The following is a 13,074-nucleotide window of genomic DNA, read 5'->3' on the forward strand; positions in this document are numbered from 1 at the left end:
GTTGATTAGTAGATGGTGGCTCTGGCCTCTTCGTAGATGCAGGCCCAACCTCTGCCAGGTCTGACCTGCTTAGATTAGGTCTGACTGCTAAACCAGTTTTCATGTTCATGTTCTCGCCCCCACCCGCCCAAAGTGACGCGCAGGGCAGAAAACTCTGTGGAGGAGAAGGAAAAATTTGCATGGCAAAGAGGCCATAGTCAATCTTCCCCAAGAAATTCAGTTTTAGATTAAAGAAAGGAAATCTACCATGAAAATCGAGCATGATAAACCAAGGTAGATTTCCTTCAAGTTTCAGGTAGCGAGAGGATATGATTTTAGAGAAAATAACTGCTGCTCTGCAAAGAGTGACGTTACATGTAGAAGTATATCGTTGGGTATCATCAGCGCAGAGATGGTACAGAAAACCAAATCGGCTAATAGTTTTTGGAAAGGGGCAGTATAGAAGGAAAAGAGAGCAATGCAGAGAAAGGGACAAAGCGCGTTCAGAAAGATAGGAAGAAAACCGAGAGCACAGTGTTCTTCAATGCAACAGAGTAAAGAATCCTGATGAGGAGTTCATGGTACATAGTATCAAACCCTGCCAAGAGCTTCAGAAGAACGAGGAGAGAATAGTCACTCTGGGATTTAGCAGTAAGGAGATCATTGGAGACTTAAGAAAAAGAGGTTTCAGTGGAAAGCATAATGTGAAAGCCAGCATTGGATGGGTCTTTCTCTTTAACTGATAACTTCAGAAATCACCTACCTTGGGAAAGTTTCTCCAAGGGGATCCTTGCCAGTGAGAAATAAAATACAAGGTAGACCTTCCAGATCCTTATACGTTCTAGGAACCCAGTCGTCTTGATCACACCCCCTCCATACCTTACAACAAAACATTGATAATGTCAGCAAGTGCAGAATGAGTATGTGTTGATGCCAGACCCCCAGTAAAGACAGAACTAAGGGAAGTGAAAAGTGTTCTCACCTTTAATCTAGTGATAAAGTGCTTAGCAACACAGAGTTCAGAAGTAGGGTTACCAAGCAGTACTTCAAAACGATACTGTAGGCCTAGCTTATCTCTCACTTCCTGTAGTCTTTCCTTTGCTAACATGGCCAGCTGTACTGAAGGAACTCGGATAAGGAGCATATTCCCTCGCCCACTTTTGTCCTTCCCGGAAGAGCTGAGGAGGTCATCCACGATGCTCAACGTCTCGGGTGTAGTGTGATCTCTGAGGGAGGCCATGGTAGTCAGAGCCATGAGAGCTTCAGAATACTGCTGGATGAGGAGGTAGCATCGGATCACCATGCTGTGTAACCTTGGATACCTACGATAAGCAATTATTTAGTTGGTTGTCTTAGGAATTCAGATAATGAACCAGTATATTTCCTATGTAGAGGACACATTTATATCAAACTACTGCATCACCTTTCCAAAAGGGTGTTCACCATTTTCTCGAAAGTCTCATCACATCTCAGAAGTGGACTTGTTATGCCCCACTGAAGAGATTTACTGTATTCATTGATGCCAAAGTAAATTTTTTCTTCGTTGGCTGCATCCTCCTAGAATACACAATGCATATGACCATTAGACTAAACTGCGCCGATCAGGGATTTGGTAGTTTAATTTCTTTTATTAGTTACAAGTTTGCAAGAAAGTATTCAAAGTACCCCACATGAGCAAGGCGGTAACTTGTTCATAGGGGTCAAGTATGGGTTCGGATATTAAAATGGTCTTATGTAAATATATTGAGTATTACAAATATATTAAAGCTCGAAAAGAATAGAATACAACAAATTCCTTACCTCCAAGTCTGGCTGAATCCAGTGCACCTCATTGCTGGAGCCAATTTTAGACTGCTGTGTCTGTAAGGCGTAAGGGAAGGCACTAACTTGCAGCACAATGAGATTCAGAGCTTCCTGCACTTCACAACTATTAATAATTCGGTCAGAAAGCCCTTGGCTTGGATCTCCATGAGGCAAAGTCCCTGACAACGCACTGGAGAGAAATGCATTATATTAAATAATTGAAACTACATCTGCAAAAGTACCCCACATCTTTTATATTACAGCTCTGCCTTTACAGGGAACATGATCTACACAGTATTTACTCTGGGGATGTGATAAAGCCCTGACAAATAATACACTTTTCTATTTGGTCAAGAATAAAAAAAACATTTTATATCAAGAAAGACTTAAAGAGAACCAGTCATGCAAAATAACCCCCTAAACTAAATATATTTTCATAAACTGCAATTAGAGAGCATTGCCTCTATCCCTTCATTGTCCCTCTACATGCCTGTAAACCTAAGCAATGAGGTCCTAAAGCTGTATGCAAATGACCTGTGAAATGTCCAATGAAGCATTAGCATATTCAAGCTGTCCACCTTATTCATGAGTGGGAGGCACAGCCACACCCCCAGTGCTTGACTGACAGCCTGTATAATGATGTGAGGCTGTATAATGATGTGCTTCCTGGTGCTGGTGTCCTGGTGCTGGTGTCCACGCCCCCTGCAGCCTGTGTGTGCATGTGTGTGTGTTTAGGAGAGATACAGCAGCTCCAGACAGCCATGTTACAGCAGAACATGTCAGAGTCATGTGTAGCTGATGTCTGTGTCTCTCACCTGTATATTAGGAGGATGCAGCATGTCAGGAGATGCAGCACACACACTAGCAATGCTTTACTATACATTACACACAGACATGAGCAGGGGGAGGAGAGGGGAGGGGTAACATCACTGCCTCTGACCATGTGACCAGCCTCATTTACATGATAAAAAAATAGATGATTTTACAATGAATAATGTATGAAATAACTAGATAAAGGCTGGGATGGGATCCTTGTGAGCTGCTCCAACAGGTAGTAGTGACAGGACAAGTGACACAGACCTGATGACAGGTGTCCTTTAAGTATTAGGGAGTAATCTCAATAAGGCAACCTTGTTGTGGAGGGAGCACTCTCTATTTTTAAGTGTGCTCAAAGAGCCCAACATTTAAGTAGTAAATATAGAAGTATTGTAATTTGAAAGAAATCAAATATTCATATGCTAATTTTTTCATCCCCATCTTATTGTCTTTATTGGTGGTGACAATTCTAAACTGGGTTTAGCAAATAATCTTGCTGACAAAATGTATTGATGGCTAAACAGTTTTCACCAAACAAAATGATTGGCTATTATAAAAAGGGTCTCCAATCTGTTCCGATTTAGTTGAACTGCTAAATATTTAATATTTATTTATACACCACATTTTGGACCCAGTAAAATTACCTTGTTAGATCTACATGGCTATTGTCATGTATAAGAACGAACAATGTGTAAGGATTTTGTTTCACTTTTCTCATAAAAGCATCAAATTTGGATTGGACATCACCATCCAGTCGAAGGACATATCTGTCAGCGCGCTGATTTGCACATGCAGACTCTTCTAGGCCTAAATCGGTTAAAACTCCTGTAAAATGGCAAATAAGAAATATAGATAAAATATGTGTATGGATATGTTCACAAGTCACAAAACGTTCCCATAACTTAATCCATTATGTTTAAAAACAAAAAGTTACCTGAAAGTTTGATTCTGTGCAAGGTTTGATGTACTAGAACTTCAGAACGTGGGACAATAATCAGGAAATCCACTTTGCTGAAACGGCCCAGATCAAGACATTGACTTCCACTGTCTGCAATGGCACACACCTGGGACAGAAGCTTCCGGGCAACCATCAGCTGAGACTGGCATATCTGGAAGCTGTCTGTACTGCAGCCTGTAACATTAAGACATATGCAGTTTTACCTGCTATTGGAAGACATCACTATGAATAATGTATTGTTTATTGGACTTTATGGAGCAGAAGTACCAAGGGGGGCGTACTGACACAAAAAGACATAGAAAATGACTTGCAGACATTTCACATACAAAAATAAGGCTAATAATTAGTGTATTAGTCCAACTGAAGGATCTTCAATAACTTACAGAATGGAATCAAGTTCATGTATGATTATATTATATTATGCCAGCAAATAACATCAGACCAAGTTTTATAGGTCATCAATTTTAGAACAATTATAGACAGCCCTTTTAGAGATTTACAGAGACTCCTCTGGTCCTCTAGTACACATAAGTAATATGCTTAGTCTGACTTAAATTTACCAAGACAAACAAAAAGGAGTGTTTTTTTTTTAAAATTTAAAAGACTACCTCTGCCATGTGTGGGAATCATGCTGGTTGCTTCCAGGGATGAGACACATTCTTTGACATCTCCATTAAAAGGAATAACAACATTATCTCCCCTCTTCCTCTGAATATTCTCCAGTAGTTTGTCCAAATCATCACCTAGTATTTTATAAAAATAAATAAATAAAAAAAGCTATTTAAGGGGACAAGATGTATACGAAACCATAAACTAATTACAAACCTTGACATACCATTGTAGTATTAGAAGTGTATAGTATACCGTATATACTCGAGTATAAGCCGAGGCCCCTAATTTTACCACAAAAAAACTGGTAAAGTATAAGCCGAGGGCGGGTATATAGCCGGCCAGCACCTGCCACCCGCCCAGTTATAGAGCCGCCCCCCCCCCCCCACTGTCCCCCGTTATGGAGCCGCCCCCCCCCCCCCCACTGTCCCCCGTTATGGAGCCGGCCCCCCCCCCACTGTCCCCCGTTATGGAGCCGGCCCCCTCCCTGTCCCCCGTTATGGAGCCGGCCCCCTCCCTGTCCCCCGTTATGGAGCCGGCCCCCTCCCTGTCCCCCGTTATGGAGCCGGCCCCCTCCCTGTCCGCCGTTATGGAGCCGGCCCCCTCCCTGTCCCCCGTTATGGAGCCGGCCCCCTCCCTGTCCCCCGTTATGGAGCCGGCCCCCCGCACAGTTAATTAAAAAAAATTAAAATCGAAACTCAACTTTTCCGCGCCACTGCAGGTCTTCTTTGTGATCCGTCAGTCAGTGGCTGCTCAGTGCAGTGCACAGCTCTGACATCACAGTGTGTGAAGTCAGTGCCTGTGACATCGCACAGACCTACCGCTGACCAACGGATCAGAAGACCTGCAAGGCGCCGGAAAGGTGGGTTTTGATTTTTTTTTTACTCTAGTATACTCTGCTTATACTCGAGTATATACGGTAAGAATATACGGTAAGTGAATAATTATACACAAGCTGACATAACACATTACAAGTCATGAAGATAATGATCAGAATATGAGCTCCTGTCCTAGGTGACACATGTGATACAGTATTTTTTTAAAGAACGCTTTGTAAAGAAATATCATTTCTTGGACTATCATCTTGATACGGAGCTTCAGCTACAGAAAAAAAAAATCTACAAAAATAGTACTTACCCATAGATGTGTTTTTAAAGTGTGAGGCCAAAAAGCTGACCTTGCCCGTTATTAGCTCATAGCTTATCTCCTTCAAGAATTCGCTTGTCGTCAGCATACTCTCAGCAAGAACCCGGGACTGGTACTTTCCTGTAAAAGTACATTTAAAGTAAATTATAAAGCACTATAAATAATCCTCCACATTCTGCAAACTGGATCAGAGCCAGCTGACCTGGCGACTGTCAATGATATTACAACGTGGACAAACATAAGAGAACACTGAACCAGTACAATCATTTCTATTGTAAGTCATGGTGCCATGACATGTAAACACAAAAGATAGGTCATGTACTAAACAAACCTCTGGCTGCAAAGATCTTCTGCTACATCACATGTGACAATCTGATGATTATACCATAGTAACAGAAAAGACCTTCAAAACTAAAAAAAAACTGCAGTGATTCAATACTGTGCATGATAGTATTGAGTAAAACATAATAAAAATGAATACAAAGAATACCAAAATTACAACTTATGTTAGCAAACTCAGTTGCCCATCGTTTTATTGATCGTTGTAGGACAACGATCAGGATTGTCATACAGACGAATGATCAGCCATGTTATGCATCAGCAAGGGGGGGGGGATGGTGTTGCATAGAATGTGCTAATCTGTTTAAAAAAAAATAGTTGAAGTACTTTTTAAGATCAAGCGACAACTTACCAAGAGCAATGACACAAAATTCATTTCCTCGCACCTTTGAGCAACAGATCACTACTACATAGTCAGGGAGTTTCTGGTGAGGTTTCATATCACTTAGAGATCGGAGGGTCTCGGAGATTCCTTCTGCCAGTGAATTCTGTGTAACAAGAACGTGAACTAAATCTTGTGAAACGCTAGCGGACAAGCGAGCCAGCCATGGAAGCTGAGCCTGTGACACAGCCATTCCAGGAGCATTCATCTGCATGGAGCGATCTTTATAGGTAAATTCCTGCAATGCTTTCAGCACAATTTGTTCAAAAACTTCACGAATCGGTATCTGATCTGGACCTAAGAAGGATAAGAGAAAAAAACTATTCAAACAGAGGCCAGATTTACAGAGCTAAGGAAAATCAACACTTAAATCAGCTCTGTACAAGAAAACAAACAGCATACGTGTGCTCAGATGGAGAAGACTATGATAAAATTATCTGATCTTCAAGGTTACTACACAATGAGGATCCTTTCCCAAGAGAAAGGTAAGTTTTCAAACGGTATTACACAAGTTTACTGCATTTACTGAATGCTGTATAGAGCAAGTAATCAGCATTTTTTTTTTTACCAAACGTTATAAGCTTTGACATTTCATAAATGTGGAAGCATCATACAGCCTGCGATAATAAATCCCGCTCACATACAAAAGGAAACAAGAGAAGCAATGAATCTTACCAAGTCTCACAAGGTACTGGATAGTCAGAAGAATCATATTTTCCACACTGAGGAACTGACTGCTGGACACTCCCATCTGATCCAACTCTTTCTTCTCCAATTCCTGTAACTTGTAGCAATTCACCAACAATGGACTTACAACAATGTCTCCAACATTTCCATAGAAGTATGGCAATGCACCATAACCTGTTACAGAAATAGCAGTGCATGTAATAAAGATTATGCTTAACATAACAGAAAATATGATTATATCAAAAGACTTCACTAAATCTGATATATTTCAGACATTCTATGTGTCATAATATTGGCTCAGCTGCTATTTTTGGAGACCCACCTATAAGAATCACAGGCCGAACACCCGAGTTATGCAACAGGTTTTCAGGTACAATTACGGTTTCTCCAGCCGGAATTGGTTGCGGCTGGAAAACTCCACCCAAAATAGGCTGTGGTAAAGAGGCTGAGGAGGAAAAAGAGGAATTCAATTCACAATGCAACCATTGCATCACTTTACATGTTAGGGTCTCAAAGATTGGTTTCAGTAGAATGGAAATGTAGAATAAGATTTCTGCCCAGTTCACGATCACTGTGTCTAATGGATCACTATCACAATAAGAGAAACTCCTTACATCTTTAATATGATTATGTATTATAGGGTATTACTTGTGTGATCTGACAGTATGGAAAACACAACCAAAATTAAAAAAGTATGAAGACAAGCTTAATGCGGTGCCCAGTCAATCATTCAGGGCTATCGGATAAGCCAGACCACCACAGTCAAAGTATTTGTGACTCATATGCACATGGAACCGCTTAACGTAGGATTTCCATCGAGAAGGGAAAGGATGCTGCAAACAAAATAAAATGAGTCTTCTAACCTGGTCTTGAGATTGGTCGAATAGGAGGTGAAGGAAAAGACAAGACTGGTGTTTGAACTGGGGAGCTCGGTGGCCATCCTCTGTGCCTTTTCTTTGGTGGACCAGAAAAAGTCATCATTCCTGGCCAAGAAGAATAAAAAAATTGCAACGTTATTTAACTTAATATCAAAATATTTTATAGAAATAGAAAATAAACATTTTGGTGTGAAGATCCATACCGCTATTGCCCGGAATGGACCCAGGACTTGGAGATGTCGAATGAGCAAGAGGTTGAGACGATGGTGGATTCAGTACTGTGACTCTAGCTCCGTTCATGGTACCAGTAGTGATCTCTGGTGCTTGGATTGAAATAGATGCTAGCATAAACAAATGAATAATAAACTATGATAAATAAAGCGATAGTGCATCCACTGAAAGCTTCTACTTTAATACAAACTCACTTGAAGGAAAGCTTTTTCCTAATGCATGGACAGGTAGTGGTAATGGCTTCACAATACCCTTATTTCGGGAAAGATCCTGAGGAGTACTTGAATTAAGAGCAGTAGGTGCTTTGGTAGAGGCATAAGATTGTATCTCTGTTAAAAATGTCAAATCAAAGGTTAATAAATTACTATTCATTGTAATCACATGGGGAAACAAAAAGATGAATCAATAATGATTACCTGAATGCAAAAATCCAGATTTGTACCCATTGGTATTTATACTCTCAGAGGCCAGCGAGATGGAAGTGATTGGCTTGGTAGCTGCTGTAGCGATTGGTCGACTTCGAGGCTCTTAAAAACGAATAATAATAATAATTATATACCCAATGTATGGGTAAGCATAAGTTTGTATGATTTTAGTCCTTTTCCTAACACCTAAGCAAGTTTAGTTGGACCAATAGGATTCATGACAATTGGGACCCAATGTACCCTCCACCACCCATCTCCTGCAGTCCCAGAGAAGTGAACAGAGAGCTGGCTGAGCATGCCACACCATTTCTATTAACACACAGCATTTCAGGACTACACATCTTGTAATTACTGCCACTCCCAGTGGTTGGACCACCAGTGATCAAACATTTATTCATTATCACATGGAAAAACATTTTCAATTGATCAATCAAAGGTCTCTATACTTGAACATTACAATTGATAAATTTAACCACTCACCTTTCCAGCAGATAAGTGGCCCCTTGCAGAGTGCTCCTTGGGAGTTTCTTACAAGATAATACCTTAAGTGCTTTTGCTTCTTTGGTTGAGTTGTAAGTTTTAGGTTAATATGATTGGAAAACTCAGTGAAATACCGAAAACCACGCTCTCCACAGCCAATGCAATTTCCAGAAAAACCTAAAAAAGATATGAATATGTACACATGAGATTCACAGCGCTATTAAAGTTCTACAAACAAATGATATATCCGGAGCCAAGCTGAAGTAACAAATGTGAGAATATGTATGTTTTCCACAGAAAAAATCCACCAGTCCATAAAACACCAGTCCAGCAGTAAAGTTTACAAAGGTCACTTACCTAAAAGTGCATTTTTACCATCGTCATCAGGCAGAAACCTTTTATCAACGGCACAGACAAGGATATGTTCAGGGAGACTCTGAGTCTTCACTCCAACCAGAAGAAAGCCTGGAGGAACCTCAATTTGCTCTTTGCTGAGTGTAGCTAACCGCAAATCCTTCCCTGCTTGGCAGAATCCTAAGGTAGATCAAATGACTATATTACAACCATGTCCATTGTGCACTAGGAAGAATGGAAGGAATGGTATGAAGTATCTATTCTTCGATTATATAAAGTGAATCATTTTAGGTCTATCACACAGGTACCAAAAGGTACTTTACTTATAATTTCTGATTATTACGGTACTTATAGATCTTTATTCCCATCCTTAATGTGAAGCCAGGACGTCTCTCCAACTAGGATCTAGGTTTTATTTTACACAGTCATTTAACTATGTTGATATCTGTAGGGAAACCAAAATTAAAGGCATTCTCCACAAGCAGAAAAATTTATATTTTACCCATAGTATAGACCATCAATATCAGATTGGTCCGACTCTTGGGACTCCATTCAATAATTTAATAAGGGGCCAATGCATTACAGCGAGGGACTCGCGCTCTTCAACCTCAGCTCTGTCCTTTCGGTAGTGATATTGCCCAAAGCATCTAAATCACGAAATAGGACAAGTCTGGCCAAAAACAAGACACTTGAAGGTGGCCTGTTCTAAATATAAGTTTTTGCTATATTACATGTATTACTGAAAATTACCTTGTTCAAAGCTGAAGGAACAATTTATGAAAAATGCTACATGAAACAGTAGAATCAGCATCTTACCATCTATAATACAGGATCCTTCTGGTGCTGGTTTCTGTGCATATGGCAAGGAAGGACTATTTGGATCAGACAAGTCATCATCGTCATCTTCATCATCCATTTCACACACAGACTGACTGTTTGAGAAGTCAAGGCTGCCATTCTGGGTATACCTCTGAGCAAAATCCTTTTCAAGTTCTTCAACTTTTGGCTTTACATCAACACCTTAACAGTTACCAGAGGTAATGAGAAAATTAAGTATATGTTGCAATCTGTATATTGTCTTTAAATCTTGAAGACCATGTATGATCTAACAAAAAGTGCACTAAGATCGTTATATATTATAATATATAAAAACACATATATGAAGACTTACCATCTGCTGGAAAATTGGAGTTTTCTGCATTTAGATAGAGTTGGGAGAATACTGGACGTGGTACCACACTGCTGCATCTTAGGGAGGCTTCTATGGAATTGTGAAGAGCCTCTTCAAAGCGGGCAGATTTCAGCTGCCCTGCATACGAGTTACCCATGTCCTGTAAGATAATTTAAAAAAAAAAACTAAACCAATTTAAAAACTCAATGCAATATAAAAAAAGAGAACAGAACAGATTTTTATATTGTGGTATCCAAAGTATAATATGCATTAATGGCATCCTGGTTATCAAGAATAAGAAAAAAAAAAAAAAAAAAAAAAGGTTTTGCTAGTAATAGTCAGCAGTTTACAATAATTTCCTTAGTTCTAGATGGAGACCCATCTGTCAAATGTAGGTGGGGGAGGGGATTTTGCGCTCCTTAATACAGGGCAGGTGGTCAGCAAAAAGAAGCCAGGGGACATGTCAAAATAATGAGCAACACAAGGCAAGACAATGAATTCAAGCTAAACCGGACAAACAGAGATTTGGAAGGTGCGGGGGTGGCACGTGTGATCTGGTCAAGAACATCACGGGGGACATAGAAGCCTAGTCTTCAAATCTATTTGTTGCACAGCTGTTCCCTCATTTCCATAAACTGCATGACTCCTTAATGACTTTCTAACAGCTCCAGCAGTCACCGCCTCATACAAAAGACTATTCCTTTTCAGTTACACATGTTTCATTGTTAAAGCTTTCAGAAATCCCGAACCCCATAAACATGTACAGCGCTACTGAATTTGATGGCGCTATATAAAGATTATTATTATTATTATTATTATTATTAGTCCTAATAATGTGCGAAAAGATCTTAAATTAGATTTTTATAAACCAAGGCGACTTTAAAAAAAAAAAGTATAATCTCATTCAAAAATCATAACTTAAGGCCAAATTACAATAAAAAGGGACTTTTCTATTCCATGCAAAGCACAGTTTAATTCAGATTTTTAATTACATAATGCATAAAAGCAAAACTGATGCCCTTTAAAAAACGATTCTATGAACTTGCCATCAAACTTGAGTATCTCTTCATGCCCTATCAAAGAGTAATATGTCAAATGTCAGGTATCTAAATAAGAAGCTCCTATTGTCAAGGATTCCAGAAATTCTTCTTCAAGATAAACAAGCAGTCAAGAACCTCCAAAGATAATGACTGAGGGCAACGTGCACACATCAAACCATAAAGGCCAATGTGAACAGGAACAATCTATAGCGGTGAAGAAAGGGCCAAAGCATTAACCTCTACAAGCAAAACATGACCTAAACAGACACTGGAGAGATGGGTTTTACGGGGTGGGAATTTGACAGCATTACACTAACCAACACAAATATTTAGTCAATCATTTTCAATTTATAATATTTGGTATGGCGGCTGATCATTATTATAAACCATTGCACATATACATCTATTTCCAGTAAAATCTGAAGTGAAATCTGCCCTGGTTTTACAAGTTCATAGAGATGCATTTGGATGATCAGGTCCTAAAGTTGAGCTGGTTTTGAAGGCGTACATTGAGTTGCTACCACAAAAAGAATAAGTTGCTATTTTGTTACTCAATCTCTACTTGATATTTGACCAAATGTGCCAATGATTGCCCAGATTAGAACATGGGTCACAGTGGCAGAGACTTTAGAGTGAAATGTTGATAAGAGTGATAAGCCAACATTCTCTCAAACCATGGCCAGGACATTTGGTCTTGAAATCTGTTAAATTCAATCCCAAGCAATACGAGAAAAATTAAAACAGGTTATTATGTAATAGAAATAAAGCTAAATACAAAAATCCATGTGTGAAGTACACCCCATATTGTAGATTTGCTCGGTTATTTGGAATCCTCCTGTTGCGTGACCCAGTATTCAGCTCAAGCTGTCCAGGTGCTGTATCCAAATACTCCCCCTCCACTGCCAGGCTTGATAGCTGGGAACAGGTTTTTGCATTTATTTGCCGTGTTTAGAATTCACAAATCACATCCACATCCCTATTTATCTCTGTACCTCCAATAGAAATAATATGATCCATATGGGCATGTTTAAGGTGGCATTGGGTTAGATGGGTGTCAGCTAAACATTTCCAGTGTCTTTCCCGATAGTCAGACGAGTCATTTGTTCTGCAGTGGAAAGACAACATTCATTTGATTTAACCTCGTTTGATTACCTTACCCCTAACTGTATTAACCAAATGTCTTTGTTAACAAATATGTGCTTCTTCCACGTTTACACATGACACTGAACACATTGGGGCTCATTTACTAAGGGTCCTGCAGCTGCACTTTCGTCGGATATTCCGATGATTTCCGTTTTGCGGCGCATTTATAAGAGGATTGTGTCGCATGCAATCGGATTTTGGCGCAATTGCACCGGTTTTCATGCGACAGAAAAGGGGGGGGGAGTGGGCCGGACCAAACGACTGATTCGGATTTGAGCGCAGGATTTAACTTTTAAATTGTCGCAAGCCATGTACTTACATGCACCGGAAAGAAGAAGGTGAACTCCAGCGGACCTGAGCGGGAAAGCGACACATGCAGGATAACGGGCACACGATCGTACGGAATTGCCAGTTCATCCTCGTAAGACATTCCGGATCGGGGATTGCGCAGGGACCAGTTAAGTAAATGTGCCCCATGCAATTAACCATTTCCTAACCTGGGGATTTTGGGACTTTTGGGTATTCTGCATTTTAGGGTAAACTTTTATTTTGTCTATTCAAAAATGTGTTGAAAAAAAGAAAAATTAAATTGGATTATTCTGTGATACGTAGATGAGGATCATTCCAGCACAG

At 39.9% G+C, this 13,074-nt stretch overlaps 1 protein-coding gene across 4 annotated transcripts in view; it reads right to left on the reverse strand.

Moving 5' to 3' along the window:
- Positions 1 to 13,074, reverse strand: part of GREB1L (GREB1 like retinoic acid receptor coactivator) — a 54,003-nt gene that overhangs the window by 13,773 nt on the left and 27,156 nt on the right. For 3 of the 4 annotated variants that reach the window (XM_072152096.1, XM_072152094.1, XM_072152095.1), the window contains exons 3-21: positions 10,259 to 10,418; positions 9,904 to 10,107; positions 9,091 to 9,267; positions 8,734 to 8,910; positions 8,245 to 8,355; positions 8,023 to 8,157; positions 7,801 to 7,938; positions 7,583 to 7,702; positions 7,042 to 7,164; positions 6,708 to 6,893; positions 6,003 to 6,329; positions 5,303 to 5,431; positions 4,165 to 4,299; positions 3,533 to 3,730; positions 3,243 to 3,423; positions 1,780 to 1,972; positions 1,403 to 1,536; positions 962 to 1,301; positions 743 to 858 (exon numbers count right to left, since the gene is read on the reverse strand). In XM_072152096.1, the coding sequence (XP_072008197.1) occupies positions 743 to 858; positions 962 to 1,301; positions 1,403 to 1,536; positions 1,780 to 1,972; positions 3,243 to 3,423; positions 3,533 to 3,730; positions 4,165 to 4,299; positions 5,303 to 5,431; positions 6,003 to 6,329; positions 6,708 to 6,893; positions 7,042 to 7,164; positions 7,583 to 7,702; positions 7,801 to 7,938; positions 8,023 to 8,157; positions 8,245 to 8,355; positions 8,734 to 8,910; positions 9,091 to 9,267; positions 9,904 to 10,107; positions 10,259 to 10,415 (3,281 nt within the window). In that variant the 5' untranslated portion in view covers positions 10,416 to 10,418. The remainder of the gene's footprint in view (positions 1 to 742; positions 859 to 961; positions 1,302 to 1,402; positions 1,537 to 1,779; positions 1,973 to 3,242; positions 3,424 to 3,532; positions 3,731 to 4,164; positions 4,300 to 5,302; positions 5,432 to 6,002; positions 6,330 to 6,707; positions 6,894 to 7,041; positions 7,165 to 7,582; positions 7,703 to 7,800; positions 7,939 to 8,022; positions 8,158 to 8,244; positions 8,356 to 8,733; positions 8,911 to 9,090; positions 9,268 to 9,903; positions 10,108 to 10,258; positions 10,419 to 13,074) is intronic. The other variant, XM_072152097.1, reaches the window with a different exon arrangement.

Source organism: Engystomops pustulosus, chromosome 5 (assembly GCF_040894005.1).
Source record: "Engystomops pustulosus chromosome 5, aEngPut4.maternal, whole genome shotgun sequence".
Taxonomy (NCBI): Eukaryota; Metazoa; Chordata; class Amphibia; order Anura; family Leptodactylidae; genus Engystomops; species Engystomops pustulosus.